The sequence below is a fragment of the Cervus elaphus genome, chromosome 5 (assembly GCF_910594005.1).
Source record: "Cervus elaphus chromosome 5, mCerEla1.1, whole genome shotgun sequence".
In the NCBI taxonomy this organism is placed as follows: Eukaryota; Metazoa; Chordata; class Mammalia; order Artiodactyla; family Cervidae; genus Cervus; species Cervus elaphus.
In genome coordinates this window covers 10,680,627-10,698,495 of record NC_057819.1, presented here as the reverse complement: position 1 = coordinate 10,698,495, position 17,869 = coordinate 10,680,627, and the positions used below count along the sequence as shown (strand labels likewise).

General features: G+C 36.1%; 1 protein-coding gene and 1 pseudogene across 8 annotated transcripts in view; both read left to right on the top strand.

Annotated features, from left to right (window-relative positions):
• TMEM116 (transmembrane protein 116) overlaps nucleotides 1–17,869 on the top strand; it is a 40,275-nt gene that overhangs the window by 5,615 nt on the left and 16,791 nt on the right. For 5 of the 8 annotated variants that reach the window (XM_043901659.1, XM_043901658.1, XM_043901657.1 and 2 more), the window contains 3 exons: nucleotides 3,392–3,438; nucleotides 3,904–3,967; nucleotides 10,560–10,691. In XM_043901659.1, coding sequence (XP_043757594.1) covers nucleotides 3,425–3,438; nucleotides 3,904–3,967; nucleotides 10,560–10,691 — 210 coding nt within the window. In that variant the 5' untranslated portion in view covers nucleotides 3,392–3,424. Of the gene's footprint in view, nucleotides 1–2,652; nucleotides 2,826–3,391; nucleotides 3,439–3,903; nucleotides 3,968–10,559; nucleotides 10,692–17,869 lie in introns of those variants that run through there. The other 3 variants (XM_043901662.1, XM_043901661.1, XM_043901655.1) reach the window with 3 other exon arrangements.
• On the top strand, nucleotides 3,699–3,789 carry LOC122695843 (annotated as a pseudogene).

Genomic DNA, 17,869 nt, shown 5'->3' with positions numbered 1-17,869 from the left:
GGTTTATAAATACTTCCGTGGGTTGTCTTTTTTACTGTCTTGATGGTACCCTTTGAAGAACAGAAGTTTCTAATTTTGAAGAAGCCAATTTTTATATATATATTTTTTTCTTTTGTTGCTTGTGCTTTTGTTATCATATCTAAGATGAAATTGTCTAATAAAAGAATTCTCTTGATGTCCCATTAATTTTTTAAATGACCTTTCCCTGTTTTCCCATTAACCAGTTTCCTATTAGTAGCACTGTACTGTTAAGAGTAAGAACTGTGATCAGACTGAGTTTGAATGTAGGTGTTATCACTTGATAATTCTGTAATGAGAAGGAAAATGACTCAACTTCTTTAAGCCTCAATTTCTTCATCTGTAAAATAGGGATAATACTTCTTACCTCAAAGATTGTGTTGAGGATTAAAATGCTTACATAGAAAACACTTGATAATTGGTAATGATTATTATTAGAAATTTTCTTTAAGTACTATTTTTGCTTAATTAGAACACTTTATTACATAGGTTTTTTTCTTGACTTTGTACCCACTGCAGTAACTTGATTCTGGTAGAAATTTAGTGAATATCTGTTAAATTAAATTGATATGTCATATATACTAGTAGGGCTTCTCAGGTGGTGCTAGTGATCAAGAACCCACCTGCCAGTCCAGTAGACTTAAGAGACTCAGGTTCAATCCCTGGTTTGGGAAGATCTCCTGGAGGAGGGCACAGCAACCCGCTCCAGTATTCTTGCCTGGAGAATCCCACAGATAGAGGAGCCTGGCAGGCTACAGTCCATAGGGTCACACTGAATCAGACATGACTGAAGTGACTTAGCACACATGCACATATACTAGTGCAGAAGAATTGATGCTTTTGAACTGTGGTGTTAGAGAAGACTCTTGAGAGTCCCTTGGACTGCAAGCAGATCCAACCAGTCCAGCCTAAAGGAGATCAGTCCTGGGTGTTCATTGGAAAGACTGATGTTGAAGCTGAAACTCCAATACTTTGGCCACCTGATGCGAAGAGTTGACTCATTTGAAAAGACCGTGATGCTGGGAAAAATCGAGGGCAGGAGGAGAAGGGGACAACAGAGGATAAGATGGTTGGATGGCATCACCGACTCAATGGACATGAGTGTCGGTAAACTCTGGGAGTTGATGATGGACAGGGAGGCCTGGCATGCTGCGATTCATGGGGTCGCAAAGACTCAGACACGACTGAGCAACTGAACTGAACTGAATGTATACTAGTAGACCATTACATTGCAAACTGGGATGTGTTTTAACTTGCTAAGGAGCTAAGGAAAAAGAAAAGAGAAAACTGAAAATATATATCACCCACTTCATCATTTGGGCTTGGATTAGCCCTTGTAGAAAAGGATTTGGGAGGATTATGTTTCCAAAGACATTTCAGAGGGGGGAAACAGTGCTAAATATACAGACGGGATTAATTTATAGAGAAAAATAAAAAAGTAAAGCCCCAAATGTTGGTTGGTGGCATAAGCCATTTTAGAAGAGAGGCCGAAAGAGAAAAATTCTCTTGCCAAGAGTAGCAGACTGATTTGCCATGACTGTTCTCTGAACAGTTTGACATTTGTTCTTGACTGAGACAGGAGTCCTTTGTTCAAAAGCATTCTCTTATCACTTGGTGAGACTGTCATTAGTCCCTCACCCTTATTAGATAGATGTGTGATTAGAGGCCTCAAAACACTCCCTAAGACTTTATGGTAGGAGTTTCTGATCCAGAAATATACTGGTATTTTAATTTGTTTATCTAATAATTTAAGCAAAGTTATTACAGCCTACCTCCACTTAACAATGTCCTGTCTTCCATTGCACAAGATATTCTTAATTTCATGTGAAAAAATGAATAACATATTTAAGTTACTCATGATTAAATTTACATTATCATTAAATATTTGTGAAATGTCTGAGGGAATGATTAGATGAAATATAAATAGTTACGTAAATGAAATATTCTTCCTTCTGCTTTCTCCTTACCCCAATTTTTGTCCAAATTATTCCAGTTCTTCCAGATAATGTTCAAATGACAATCAGTGTACATTATTTTTTGTGACAATTATTCAAGATTTTGGAATTCAAGTTATTTTTCTTACTATAGTATAAGATCCTGGAAGTCTAGGTCTGTATCTTTTTTGTCTTTATATATGTCATACCAGTGTTTTATACAAAGTTGATATATAAACATAAGCATATTAGATTATGTAATTTAGTAATTATATGGTGGGAATTTTGGTATAATATTTAAGAAAATGTTAATAGTAAATAAATATGAGACATTAATAACCCCTTCTTTCACACCTTTTCCAGATATTACTAAAAACTTGCTAATTGAGTGAATATACAGTCTCTCTTCCCCAATATAGGCTATTGTCCCTAAACAGGAACAGATTTCAAACAAAACTCCCTTCTTCCCTATTTTTCTCTCCATTTTTTCTATTCCATTTCTCCCTTGCAACTCCATTTATCTTTTCTTAGTGACTCATTCTGTGTACTTTTTATTATTCTTACCTCTTGCCCCTTCTTACGATTCCTAATGCTTTTTAGAACTTTGTTTCCTTGTCACCTGCTCATTCTGTTTTTGTTCTTTCTGCTTGGCTTTCTCCTCCACTTCTGACTACTTTCTCTCTCCTTGCCCTCAAGATACAGGGCAGGATTGGGTAGGGAGGAGCCCAGCTGGGTTAAGGGTGGAGCCACCTGTTTACTGCTTGGAAGTCAGAACCTGAGCAGGAAGGATCAGGCTGCTTAAATTTGGCTGAGGCTGAAGCCCGTATGGCCTTCCTCCTGGAGACGAGCGTTTTGGAGGACAGCTGGGATTTGGTGAGACTAGGAGCAGCCCCTGGCTGCTTTTTTGTCCCCTTACTTCCTCCCTGTTCTGTGTTTTTCACCAACAGTATCTCTCTCCATACAATTAACTTTTCTTCTTCCTTTCCCCCTGTTGCTTACTATTCTGTATTTTCTCTGGCTGGCTGGCTCTCTGTCAGTCAACTTCATTTAGTGTCTGTTTGCCTTTTCTGTTACCCATTCTTTCCACTTACCTGACTGTTCTCTCTCAAAATTTAACTTTTTCTACCTCTTCTCCATTTTATTCTTGACTTTATTAATTTTCTCATCCAACTCTTTTTTTATTCAGTCATTTTCTGTCCACCCCTCTATTCTTTTTATCTTAGTGTTTCCCAGCAGTGTAGCGATAAGGGAGGAAAAAGGGCCAACCTGGCTTTCCAGGGGCCTATTCACCCCTTCTACTCATTTTCAGACCTAGCGTGTTTTGATTAGGTAATGAAGGGTTTGTGCTCTGCACAGATAGTTAATAAATAGTGAAATTAGAGTAAGGTTGAATATTAAAATTTAAAGACTTCATTTTATTCCCATTTTCTCTTATTTAGTTTTTTTCTGCAATACAGTGGATACAGTTTGTCATGGCCACTCTGAGGTAAGTCTGTTTCATCTCATGTAATGTAACTGTTTAAACTACTGCAAGCAGAACTGGAGAATTCTGTAGTTTCTATATCTCTGCCTCCACTCCCTGGGGATTTACTTTTATCCTTTAGAGAGATATGCTCTTCTTTACCATACTGATTTTTTCTGATTAATAAAATGTAATAACATCAACAATTACAATAATAAAAAACAGATTGAAGAAATCAAAGGACATTTTGGTCAACAGGATTGATTTTCAAAACCAGTTGCAAAGTGCTCACTTTGGTAGCCCATATACTAAAAATTGTAACAATACAGAGATTAGCATAACCCCTGCTTAAGGATGACACCATTCCATATTTTTTAAACTGTGCAGTTTATTTTATATCAATTATATGTCAATAAGTATATAAAAACATAGCAAAAACAAAGGAGCCCCAATTGTCCTGTTTAAATGATAGTCTTTTATTTCTGTCAGTGTTGTAGGTTCAAGTTCACTTATTGCCTATGCTATATTCCAGAACATACAGAAATCTCCAGAGGTAAGCAATCTGTTTTTGTGTTGGATTTGAATTTTCAGTGACTTAGCCTTTGAAATAAATGAGGTGGGTGTCCCCTGTAAGTGATGGAATAATTCTATAAGTTGCTTGTAAATTTGTCATTTTGATACACTGGGATGCTTTAGACATTGCCAATAGATCTCCCTTTTCTTTTAGGTAGTTATTTTAACTATAATTTTTAATACTGAAGAATTGACTAGATGTGGATTAGTGGATAAATGTAGATTTTTTTTGAGTATGCATTAATTATTAAAGTCAAGGAAATGGAGTGTTGTTTGAAGCCTATAATTTGCTCTAGGCATGGTAGGGTCCTGCCAAGAGGTGAGTTTTCTGATGTTGATATCTTGGTAAAATTGCTAGTGGGGCTGGAAATAGTTCAAAGACTGCTATACAAAAGATATTTATTTTGCTGTTCTGGCCTTCTGGCAACTACATTTAATGGTGAAAATAGAACAAAAATACATCCTGTGTAAAACTAATCATACCAAAAAAAATCCTTCCTTTTATTGAGATGTAATTGACAAATAAAAATTGAATATTCTTAAGGTATTAAAAAACACCAACGGGGGAGTTCCTTGGTGGCCTAGTGGGTACGTTTCTGGGCTTTCACTGCCTTGAAAAAATATTTTAAGAAAAATGTAAGAAAACTTTTTTAATCAGGCCAGGTGGCACAAAATTAAGGAAAATGTAATTTAGAACGTGTATTAGAGAGCTTTTGTAATGTAGAAAATGTCATTAGGTTTTTTTATTTGACCCACTTAAACTCTGTATGTTAAATACTTTATCTTGTTGGTCCTCATCACTGTCCTATGAGAAGAATGGTATTAGCTCAGTTTTGCAGATAAGCAAATTGAGGCTCAAAGTCATGAAATAAATTGTTCAAGTTACACAGTAAGTAGCAGAGCAGGGATTTTTCAAAAGTCTAACTCTTAACTACAATCCCCCTTCAAATTAAATACAATTTTTCATAATTATTATATTATTGGTACATATGCCCAGTATTTTAAATATACTCTTCAGGACTTCCCTGGTAGTCCAGTGGTTAATACTGCGCTTCCTCTGCAGTGGGTGTAGGTTTGATCCCTGGTTGGGAAAGTTCCACGTGCTGCTTAGGGCAGCCAAAAAAAAAAAAATCCATTTTTCATTTAATCCTTAAAATAATCATGTGAAGTGAAGTGAAGTCACTCAGTCGTGTCCAACTCTTTGCGACCCCATGGACTGTAGCCTGCCAGGCTCCTCTGTCCATGGGATTTTCCAGGCAAGACTACTGGAGTGGGTTGCCATTTCCTTCTTCCGGAGATCTTCCCAACCCAGGGATTGAACCCAGGTCTCCTGCATTGTAGGCATATGCTTATATTATTAGTCTGATATGATAGATGGAGAAATGGAATCCTTATTAAATTGATGGATTTTCCTAAGGTCTCATAGCTAGTAAGTATTAAAACTAGAATTTGGGTGCAGACTTACCTTGTTCCAAAGCCTCTCCTCACCTGTATTTTTTTTAAGATTTTTTTTTTTTTTAATGTGAACCATTTTAAAAGTCTTAATTGAGTTTGTTACAATATTGCTTCTGTTTTATGTTTTGGTTTTTTGGCTCTGAGGCATGTAGGATATTAGCTCCCTGATCAAATCTGCACCCCCTGCACTGGAAGGCAAAATCCTAACCACTGGACCACCAGGGAAGTTCCTCTCCCATACACTTTTAAACCACTGAAATATAATGCCTAATGAAAAGAGAATTTTGAATTCAGAGATAGAATATGGCTATGTAAGTAAAACTAGAAAGTAGAAGTCTTGATACTGTATTATTAGTTTCCTGCCAACGTAATCATAGGCCACATGTCTTCCTGTGATGTGAATTTCCTTAATGTTTGTTTCCTGGATGTTTATTAAAATTTTCGTTCAGGTGTGATTAAGTTAATAAAATATAAGTTACATAGAGAGGGGTAAGCAGAGATTCTCATCTCAGCCACTATTGACCTTTGGGATTATATGGTTATTTGTTGTAGATGGCTGTCCTGCATCTTAGGATGTTTAGCAGACTTTACCTATGTTGCAGATGTTGCAACATCTGCAGATGTTGCAGATCCTTCTTCGCCCAGTTGTGACAACCAAAAATATGTTCAAATGTTGTCAAATGTCTCCGGGAAGAGACAGTCACCCCTGGTTGAAAATCGCTGCTCTAGGGTGACCTCTGCCATGACAGTGGGTTAGAGCTTTATAAAGATGTGGGGTCTAGTTTGGCCTGGGGTGCAACCTTTAATTTCTCTGGCTTCAGTGCTCATACCTTTCACATAACCAGAGCCCGAAGGACCTTAGTAATTATTAATTCAGTAGTTCCTACACATTTTGTTTTCTTGGTTTAGGGAAGATTCCAATTTTTCCAGCTTAAAAATGTCAGTCATACTGCTGCTGCTGCTGCTAAGTCCCTTCAGTCGTGTCCGACTCTGTGCAACCCCATAGACGGCAGCCCACCAGGCTCCCCCGTCCCTGGGATTCTCCAGGCAAGAACACTGGAGTGGGTTGCCATTTTCTTCTCCAGTTGTGAAAGTGAAGTCACTCAGTTGTGTCCGACTTCGCAACCCCATGGACTGCAGCCTACCGGGCTCCTCCGTCCATGGGATTTTCCAGGCAAGAGTACTGGAGTGGGTTGCCATGGCCTTCTCTGGTCAGTCATATTACACTGTTTTATTTATTTGTTAAATCACATTTTTAACAACAAAGACACCTGAAGGCATAATCTGAAAAAAAGATAATTATTAAATTAATAATTATGGTAAATTGGAGAAGTCCATGGGAAATCTTTGAGGGGACTAGCTGATTAGACAGTGACTCAGAGAGGCAACCTTAAAAGAGAAGAAAGTGGCTTAGGCCAGCCAATGTTAAAAAAAACAAAAGGCAGATGTACTTCACTACACTTGTATGACTTCATTTCCTTATGAAGATCACTTTTGACATTCTTTGTAACCTGATTTCACTAGAAATATTGGGAAGCAGGGTTTTGGAAGAGTGTTAATATGGATTGCTTTAGGTATTTTACCTTACCAGGTAGACCTGGACCCAGAACCTCCTCAGGGAAAGTCTTTCACATAATGCATTCTGTCTCTGAATTTTATTTTGCTCTTGATTTTAATTAGACAAGTATAAATATATGGTTTTTTTTTAAAGATTTTTCTTTCATGTTTAGGATCATTATTAAGCTTTTTCATGTCTGTCTTAACTGCTATGCTGATTGTATTTTTATTGAAACATTTTTTATTTAAAAAAAAATTTGGCCGTGGCATGTGGGATCTTAGTTCCCTGACCAGGGATCAAACCAGTGCCCTTTGTAGTGGAAGCATGGATTCTTTACCAGTGGACCACCAGGGAAGTACCTTTTTAAAAAAGTTTTAGATTTTTTATGTTTTGTATTTTTCTTAAAGTGTGGTCTCTATCATACATTTCTTTGTATTACCTTTTATATAGTATCTTGTTAAACAGAAGGGGTGACATGTTTTTTTATTTCAATAATGGATGCATCAGTTTTGTTTTTGAATGGTATATACTTTACACATATATTTTTAGAAATATTATTTATTTATTTGGCTGCTCCTGGTCTTAGCTGCAGCACACGAGACCTTTTAGTTGTGGCATGCAAACTCTTAGTTTCGTTATGTGGGATATACCTGGATCACCTGCATTGGGAGTTGGGAGTCTCAGCCACTGGCCCACCAGGGAAGTCTCAGGTTTTGTTGTTTATTTGATTTTGTCTCCTATTACTAGAACTCATGATTTTCCAACCATGAGTGAAAGTATATAAACCTCTTTTTATCCTTTATTTCTCCATGAATGACCTTAGGTATGTTTTAATGACCAGCGGTTCCCTATGTTTAAGGTTATTTGTTGAATCATTGACTATAATTATGTTCTTGCTCACAAGAGCTGCTTGGCTGCCTTTCTGCTCCAGAGTTTATTTTGTATTCTGTTTTAATTTTTTACCCATTAACAGTTATAAACTTGTGGTAGGTCATAGACCAGTAAAATCTGTGAAAGAATTTAGTTTTTGCATTTTTGAACTTAACATAGATGGGATAACACTGTATTTTTGAGGATGTATTGCTTTGTGATTAGCTTTTTTTCCTCATTGTTACTTCTGAGGTTTGTCCACGGTGTTGTGTACAGCCCTGCTTCATTTCTTTCTCATGGATGTTTAGCATTCTGTGTTATGAACATACCACAGTTTATCTATCTGTGCTAGTATAAACAATCCGGTAGGTGTCTTCTGATGCCCACATGCAAAAACTTCTCTAATGTATTTACCTAATAATAGAATTGCTATAGGATATGGATATCCCGTAGATAATGCCAAGCTTTCTTCAAATGGTTGTGCCAGCAGTGTATGAAATGTCTTATTGCTTCATGTTCCCCTCAGTATTTGATATTGTCAGACTTAAAAATTTTTTGCCATGGGTGTGTAATATTTGTCCCACTGTATATTTTTTAAAAAATGGAATTTTATTTATTTTTGACTGCGCTGGATCTTCGTTGCTAAATGTGGGCTTTCTCTAGCTGCAGTACGCAGGGGCGATTCTCTAGTTGTGGCGCACAGGCTTAGTTGCCCCGAGGCATGTGGGGTCTTAGATCCCAGACCTGGAATTGAACCTGTGTCCCTGAATTAGCAGGCAGATTCTTAACCACTGGGCCACCAGGGAAGTCCCTGTCTCATTGTTGATTGATTGATTTGACTTTTGGTCCCCTTGTAGTTTATGACTGATTGACTTTGGTCTCCTTGTAATTTTAATTTTTTAATTTCCTTGATTACTGACTGGGTCAGATGTATTTTCACATGTTTATGGTTATTTGAATTTCTTAACTACCTGTTCAAATCTTATGTCCATTTTTTTCTATTAGTTTTTCTTACTGCATTTTAAGAGTTTTTGTTTTTAATATTGTTTGGACACTGTTCCTTTGTTAGTCATATGTGTTACAAAGATCTCCCACTTTGTAGCTTGTCTTTTCACTTTCTTTATGGTATCTTTTGACAAATGTTTTTCATTTTAATGTGGGCAAATTTTTAACTTTCTTTTAGAATTTTGTTTAGGAAAAACTTTCCCTAAAATTGAAGACATTCTTCTATATTACCTTTAAAAAACTTCTTAAAAAACCTTTATAGATTTTTGTCTTTCACATTTAGGTCTTTGAACTAGTTGAGACTAATTTTTGAGTGTGTGAAATAGAAAGTTGGGGCCCAATTTTTATCCATATGGATACCCAGTTGTTCTAGTATCACATTTTGAAAAGCCTATTCTTTCTCCACCCAGAAAGCTACCTCTGTCATGTATCAAAAGTTTATAAATCTTATATATATATATTTGCATGCTTAGGCCTGTTTGAGACTCCATTCTGTTCTGTTGATCTGTTTGTCCATCTCTGGGCTAATACCACTGTATCTACTTTATATTGTATCCAGCTTTATATTGTTTTGGTATGTGTAAGATAAGTCCTCTTTCTCCTTTTTCTTGAAGAATGTCATGGTTAACTTGATATTTTGTGTTTCAGTATCAAATTTAGAGCCAACTTCATCAAACTATACAAGAAAATATGTTGAGATATAATGATTTACATTTAATCTGTGTATCAGTTAAAGGAGAACTGACATTTTCATAATACTGGATCTTACAGTTCATGAACATTCACCTTATCTTTGGGGTCTTTTAATAAACATTTTATAATTTTCTCCATGGGGGCCCAAAACTGTTTTCAAGAAAGTGGGACGGTGTAGACCAAAAGGAGAAGGATACTAGAAAGTGAGACAGACAAACTTCAGAATGTAGTTAGAAATTGAAAGACAACATATATAATTCTTGCTGGTATTTTTCTCCATCTTGACTTCCATGATAACCATAGTTGATAACACTATATTGTATAATTGAAATTTGCTCAGAGAATAGAACGTAAATGTTAAATGTTCTCACACACATTTATGTTATATAAATAAATATGTGAGATGATGGATGTGTTCATTAGCTTGAGGCGAAATCCTTTCACAGTGTATATATACATCAAATCATCACATATACTTTAATTATCTTATAATTTTATTTGTCAGTTACACATCAGTAAAGAAAAATTGCAAATTAAACTATGTGACAATTTAAAAACACTTGTTTTCATGTTCTTTGTGTTCTTTTTTTTTTTTTGTTCTTTGTGTTCTTAACCGTATCCTAAAACACTCAGATATCATTTCTTACTGTTAGAAGATGTCGGCTGTGCAGCTAGAACACTTAAATTTCCCATTTGAGGTATGTCTCCATTACAAAATTTTTCATTTTTTCGTTCTTTCCTTTGACCCTGTATCTGAGGAAGGAATGTCTCTTTGAGAGAGAAGTTCCTCTGGTTCCAGAACAGTTGGAATAATTAAGATTACAGATTCCTTCCTGCCTGGATTATTCATTTAGATTCCCTACAGTTAGCCAGTAGCAGAGGCCCCAGAGAAGTTGTGCCCAGTTTTATACGAGAAAGGTTAAACATAATTGATTGTTACATTCTTTTGACTGCATCATTTTTGAAAGTATGAATTTTCTTGCTTTGACAGAGAAGACCACTCTTTTACCTGAGCTTCTCTGACCTCCTCTTGGGGATATACTGGCTCACTGAGGCACTTCTCTATGGAACTTCAACAGCCAATAAGGACATTGTCTGCTATAACCTGCAAGTAGTTGGACAGGTGAGTACTACTAGATTGAGACAACATCTTATATGAAAGGCACACTCTGATCTAAGTAAGAAGTGAAGATAACCCATCCTGGAAAGTGGGACCCTTTTATTTATTGTTACACTTTGAAATAATAGCTTTTACTGTTTTTCCACATTAAGAAACTACTTACTGTAGAAAATTTGGAAAATATGGAGAAGCAAAAAGGTAATTAAATCACCCAGATATAATTACTCTTCAATATTTTATGTATATTATGTATTTTCAATCTTCTTCTCTATAGATAAATACATTTTAGAGCTAATATAATAATACTCTTATAATCTGCTCTTATTATTCAACATACTCTGACCATATTTTCATGTAATGGAGTATATTTCAACATCTTTTGAGATTATTGCATTTTTTATTAATATAATAAATGTTGACTTTTAGAAATACTACATATGATTATATGTAAGTTATATATCTTTCATAAATTTTATCAGTGGATTAACCTACCTAGTACTATCAGTATATAATGCTTCTGAGACTTAGGATGTGAAAAAAGTAGAGGTTAATGTGCAGTCTATACTCACTGCTAGTTACTTCGTCTGGGAGTTGTTGCTAGAGGGGAAATTTGTTTTAATTTAGTAGGAAAATACTGATATGTAGTTAGTGATATGAACTCCAGGTACTAATAATATGTTACCTGTCTTGTATGAATTTAAGTATCTTAGAGACATACTTTATTCAGTCCTGCTTATAACCTCATAAATAGGGTTAAGGCTGTATTTTCTAAGGTAATAATAAATTATTATATTATAATATTATAATCTTTGTTGTTCAGTCATTTCAGTTGTGTCTGACTCTTTGCGACCTCATGGACTGCAGCCCTTCAGGCTTCCCTGTCCTTCATTCAGTTCAGTTCAGTTGCTCAGTTGTGTCCAGCTCTTTGCAACCGCATGGACTGCAGCACACCAGGCCTCCCTGTCCGTCACCAACTCCCGGAGCTTGCTCAAACTCATGTACATTGAGTCAGTGATGCCATCCAACCATCTCATCTTCTGTGTTCTCCTTCTTCTCCTGCTTTCAGTCTTTCCCAGCATCAGGGTCTTTTCCAATGAGTCAGTTCTTTGCATCAGGTGGCCAAATATTGGAGCTTCAGCATCAGTCCTTCCAGTGAAAGTTCAGGGTTGATTCCTTTTAGGATTGACTGGATTGATCTCCTTGCAGTCCAAGGGACTCTCAAGATGATTCTTCATTCAGCACACAGTTTGAAAGCATCAATTTGGAGCTCAGCCTTCTTTAGGGTCCAACTCTCACATCTGTACATGACTACTGGAAAAACCATACCTTTGAATATATGGACCTTTGTTGGCAAAGTGGTGTCTCTGCTTTTTAATATGCTATCTAGGTTTGTCATAGCTGTCCTTCTAAGGAGCAAGTATCTTTTAATTTCATGACAGCAGTCACAGTCCACAGTGATTTTGGAGCACAAGAAAATAAAGTCTGTCACTGTTGCTATTTTTCCCCCATCTATTTGCCATGAAGTGATGGGATCGGATGCTTTATCTGAGTTTTTTGAATGTTAAGTTTTAAGCCAGCTTTTTCACTTTGCTCTTTCACCTTCATCAAGAGATTCTTTAGTTCCTCTTCACTTTCTGCCATAAGAGTGGTGTCATCTGTTTTTTCTGAGGTTACTAATATTTCTCCTGGCAATCTTGATTCTAGCTTGTGCTTTATCCAGCCTGGCATTTCACATGATGTACTCTGTATATAAGGTAAATAAACAGGGTGACAATATACAGCCTTTGATGTACTCCTTTCTTAATTTTGAACCAGTCCATTGTTCCATGTCCAGTTCTAACTGTTGTTTCTTGACCTATATACAGGTTTCTCAGAAGGCAGGTATGGTGGTCTGGTAAAATTCTCTTTAAGAATTTTCCACAGTTTGTTGTGATCCACACAGTCAAAGGCTTTACCGTAGTCCATGAAGCAGAAGTTTTTCTGGAATTCTCTTGCTTTTTCTGTGATCCAGTGGATATTGGCAACTTGATCTTTGGCTCCCCTGCCTTTTCTAAATCCACCTTATACATCTGGAAGTTTTCAGTTCATGTACTTTTTTTTTTCATTTATTTTTATTAGTTGGAGGCTAATTACTTTACAATATTGTAGTGGTTTTTGCCATGCATTGACATGAATCAGCCATGGATTTACATGTGTTCCCCATCCTGAACCCCGCTCCCACCTCCCTCCCCATTCCATCCCTCTGGGTCATCCCAGTGCACCAACCCTGAGCACTTGTCTCCAACCCGGACTGGCGATCTGTTTCACACTTGATAATATACATGTTTCGTGCTTGAAGGCTTTTGAGCATTATCTTACTAGAAAAAAAAAAAATCTGCATTGGAATCCTGGACCTGATTAACTTTGTGACCTTAGGCAAGTACTTCATCTTTCCAAACTCAGTCTCCTAAATCTATAAAACTGTCACTAATAACAATTACCTTGTGTTTGGCACAGATGTGATTAGTGTTACTTTATTTTTTGAACTTTATTGAACTATGTATTCAAAAACTACATATATTTAAAGTGTACATTTTTTATATATGGATGAAACCCTCACTGCAATCAAGTTAATAAACATTCCTATTTCTGTCACCCCCTAAAATTATTTCAAATGTTTTTTCCCTTAAATGCATTGTAAATAGTTGCTTTTCAAAATACTGGTTGGGGAGAAGGAAATGGCAACCCACTCCAGTATTCTTGCCTGGAAAATCCCGTGGATGGAGGAGCCTGGTAGACTACAGTCCGTGGGGTCATGAAGAGTCAGACATGACTGAGCGACTTCACTTACTTTCTTTTACACAGGATTAAAGGAGGCTCCATGATGACACTTGGTTCTTCCTGAACTCATTTTTCTCAAGCCTTGAGCTGCTAATGGCTCAGCAAACCAATACATCTTCCTCATGAAAATGTTTTTCTTAATAAGCTATATTAATGAAACTCTATATTTGCTTGGAAATCTGCCTGTCTTCAAGATTCATGTCAATTGTTTTATGGCCAGAGATGACTCCCTTTGTGCCAATTCTATCTCAAAATGCTTGCTAACCAGTATAGAATGCTTTGCTAAAAACTAAAAACTCTCTCAAAATGCTTGCTAATCAGTATGTAGTGCTTTGCTAAAAACTAACAAGGGGGCACTGTTTATGTCCCCTTCTGATGTCTATGTCAGAAGCTTTCTCTATCCCTTTGCACTTTATTTTTTTTTTTTTTTTCCCCTTTGCACTTTAATAAAACTCTGCTATACACACACAAAAATAAAAATACTGTTTGGATGTTTCCAACATCTGGTCATTTCTGAGTTGATGTTTGATGATTATCTTCTCCCAAGAGAGTCAGTGACATTTTTCTTTTCTTTATATATAGAATGTAATTATCGTATCATCTTTAGGCAGTGGTTCAGATCTCAGTCTATTTCTCTAAGCCTTGGCTGTGCTGTTTTGGGACTACCATGCTCATGCATGGTGTAGGGGTTAGGCTGAAACTTATATGGAATCACACACAGAATCAGAGCATCCTCATTTCTGACTCTTAGCATTTCTGGGATTCTCCCCATGCTTTTCCACACCTTCCTGCCTGATGGGAGCCCTTCTCCAGTTTCTGTAGCCTAAAGGATGGGTTTCTATTAGAGTTTTAGGTGCCTACATTGAGCAGCATCATGATTGGGGTACACATTTGAGGCAAAACTGTGAGAGAGAAAAAGTTTGGGAAACTTATTTCTGTGCAGTTCACTTCTTCACATTTGACTCCCTTCTGTAATCCACTTTTGTTTACTTTTCAGAGTCCTCAAGTAGTTAATTTTTATATTTTTACCAGACAGTTTTTCTTTGTAATCAGTGGAAGGGATGGGCTATAGAGGGCTTAAACACAGTAGCTTATTTATTTAATGAATTAGTTGTAGTTTTTGAAATTGTGGTAAAACACATTTAACATAGAATTTTCCATTTAACCATTAAAAAATTTTAGGTTTTGGTAAAAATACATAACAAAATTTAGTATTTTAGCCACTTTTAAGTATACAGTTCAGCAGCATACATTCACATTGTTGTGTAACTATTATCACTATTCACCTCCAGATATTTTTATTATCCCAGACTGATATTCTTTATCCTTTAAATAATACCTCTCCATTTCTTCTACCTTCCAGCCTCTGGTAACCACCTATGAATTTGACTACTCTGGGTACCTCATGTGTGTACTAAGTTGCTTCTTGTCTGACTCTTCATGTCCGACTCTTTGCGACCCTGTGAACTATAGCCCACAAGGCTTCTCTGTCCATGGGGATTCTCCAGGCTAGAATACTGGAGTAGGTTGCCATGCCCTCTTCTAGGGGATCTTCCCAACCCAGGGATTGAACCCACATCTCTTTTGTCTCCTGCATTGGTAGGTGGGTTCTTTACCACTAGCACCACCTGGGAAGCAGTGGGTACCTCATATCAGTAGAATAATACAGTATTTGACCTTCTGTGTTAGCTTGTTTCACCGAGCTTAATGTCTTCAAGGTGTTGTAGCATGTGTCAGAATTTCTTTTTTTTTTAATTTAAGATATAATTGATGTATAATATTTTATTAGTTTCAGATGTACAACATAGTGATTCACTTTTTAATAGATTATACTCTGTTTTGTTTAAAGTTATAAAATATTGGCTATATTCTCTGTGCTGTATAATATATCTTTGTATCTTGTTTATTTTATACATAGTAGCTTGTAACTTGTTCATCCCCTACCCATTTTTTGCCCCTCCCTCATCTGTTTTTTTCCCACTGATAACCACTTGTTAATTTTCCAGGCGAGAATATAAACTAGTGGTTACAATCTGTAGGATCCCAAAGAGTCACACAGGACTGAAGCAACTTAGCACAACCAGTTGTTTTATTAGGTATATCTCTGAGTTTGTTTCTGTTTTGTTATATTTATTCATTTGTTTTATTTTTTAGATTCCACATATAGGTAGTAACATATAGTATTTATCTTTCTCTGATTATTTCACTAAACATTATACTTTCCCCTTCCATCTATGTTGTTGTAAATGGCAAATTTTCATTCTTTCTTATGGCTGTGTAATATTGTATTGTGTGTATGTATGTGTATATATATATATATATATATATATTTATTTGTACACCACATATTTGTATTTATTCATTTGTTGATGGACAGTTAAGTTTCTTCCATATCTTGGTTATTTTAAATAATGCTGCTATGAATATTAGAGCTTGATATTGTCTTTTCAAATTACTGTTTTCTTTTTCTTTGGCTATATATGCTCAGGAGTAGAATTGCTGGATCATATGGTAATTATATTTTTTTCAGGAACCTCCATATTGTTTTCCATAGTGGCTGAAACATTTTACATTCCCAACTGTTACAGGGTTCTCCTTTTCCCCACATCCTCACCAGCATTTGTTATTGGTGGTCATTTTTGTGATATCCATTCTGACAGATGTGAGATAATATCTCATTGTGGTTTTTATTTGCATTATCCTGATAATTAGCAACATTGAACATTTTTTTGTGTGCCTGTTGGCTATCTGTATGTCTTCTTTGGAAAAATGTCTATTCAGTTCTGCCCATTTAAAAATTTGGTTTTTTGGCTTTTTGATATTGAGCTGTATAAGCTATTCATATATTAGCTCCTTATTGAATATATCATTTGCAAATATTGTCTCCTGTTCTGTAGTTTGTCTTTTCTTTTTCTCAGTGGTTTGCTTTACTGTGCAAAAGCATTTAAGTTTAATTAGATCTCATTTGTTTATTTTTCTTTTGTTTCTTTTGCATGAGACATCCTAAAAAATATTTCTGTGTCAGAGTATTCTGCCTATGTTTTCTTCTAAGAGTTTTTATGGCTTCCTGTCCTACATTTAGGTCTTTGATCCATTTTGAGTTTATTTTTGTATATGGTATGATCATAGTTGTTGTTTGGTTGCTAAGTTGTGTCCAATTTTTTGCGACCTGTTGGACTGTAGCACACTAGGCTCCTCCTTCTTTCTTTCTTTTTTTTTCTTTTTTTTTTTTTTAGGCTTCTCTTTCCATGGGATTGCTGAGGCAGAAATACTGGAATGGGTCGCCATTTCCTTTTCCACAGATCTTCCTGACTTGGGGATCAAACCTGCATCTGCTGCATGGCAGGCTGATTCTTTACTGCTGAGCCACCAAGGGAAGCACTATATGGTGTGATAAAATGTTCAAATTTCATCCTTTTACACATAGCTGTCCAGTTTTCCCAGCAACATTTATTGATGAGTATCTTTTCACATTGTTTATTTTTGCCTCTTTTGATAGATTAATTGACCATAAGTGTGTGGTTAATTTCTGGGCTCCTTATTTTGTTCCATTGATCTGTGTGCCTGTTTTTATGCCAATACCATACTGTTTTGATGACTTACCTTTGTACTGTAGTCTGAAGTCAGGGAATGTAACAACTCCAGCTTTGTTCTTTTTTTTCTAGCTTTCTTTGGCTATTCTGGGTCTTCTGTGGTTCCGTATAAATTTTAGGATTATTTGTTCTAGTACTCCTAGATATTTTCATAGAGATTGTTGCATTGAGTCTGTAGATTGCTTTGGATACTATGGACATTTTAACAATATTAATTCTTCCAATCCATGAACATGGTGTATCTTTTCATTTCTTTGTATCATCTAAAATTTCCTTTGTCATCATTCTATAGTTTTCAGAATATGTCTTTCACCTCTTTAGTTAAGTTTTTTTTTTTGGATGCTGTTTTAAATGGAATTGGTTTTTTTTGCTTTCTCTTTCTGATAGTTCCTTCTCCAGGGAATCTTCCCGACCCAGGGATCAAACCCAGGTCTCTTGCATTGCAGGCAGACACTTTACCCTCTGAGCCACCAGGGAAGCCCATATAGAAAAGCAACAGATTTCTGTATATCAACCTTGTGTCTTGCAACTTTACTGAATTCACTGATGAGCTCTAGTAGTTTTTTGGTAGAGATTTTAAGGTTCTGTATGTGTAGTATCATGTCATCTACAGATAGTGACCATTGTACTTCTTCTCTTCTAACTTGGAAGCCTTTTCTTTTTTTTGTCTGATTGTTGTAGCTGAGACTTCTATTACTATTGAATAGAAGTGGTGGAAAAAAAAAAAAAAAAAGAAGTGGTGAGAAATGGCACCCTTGTCTTATTCCT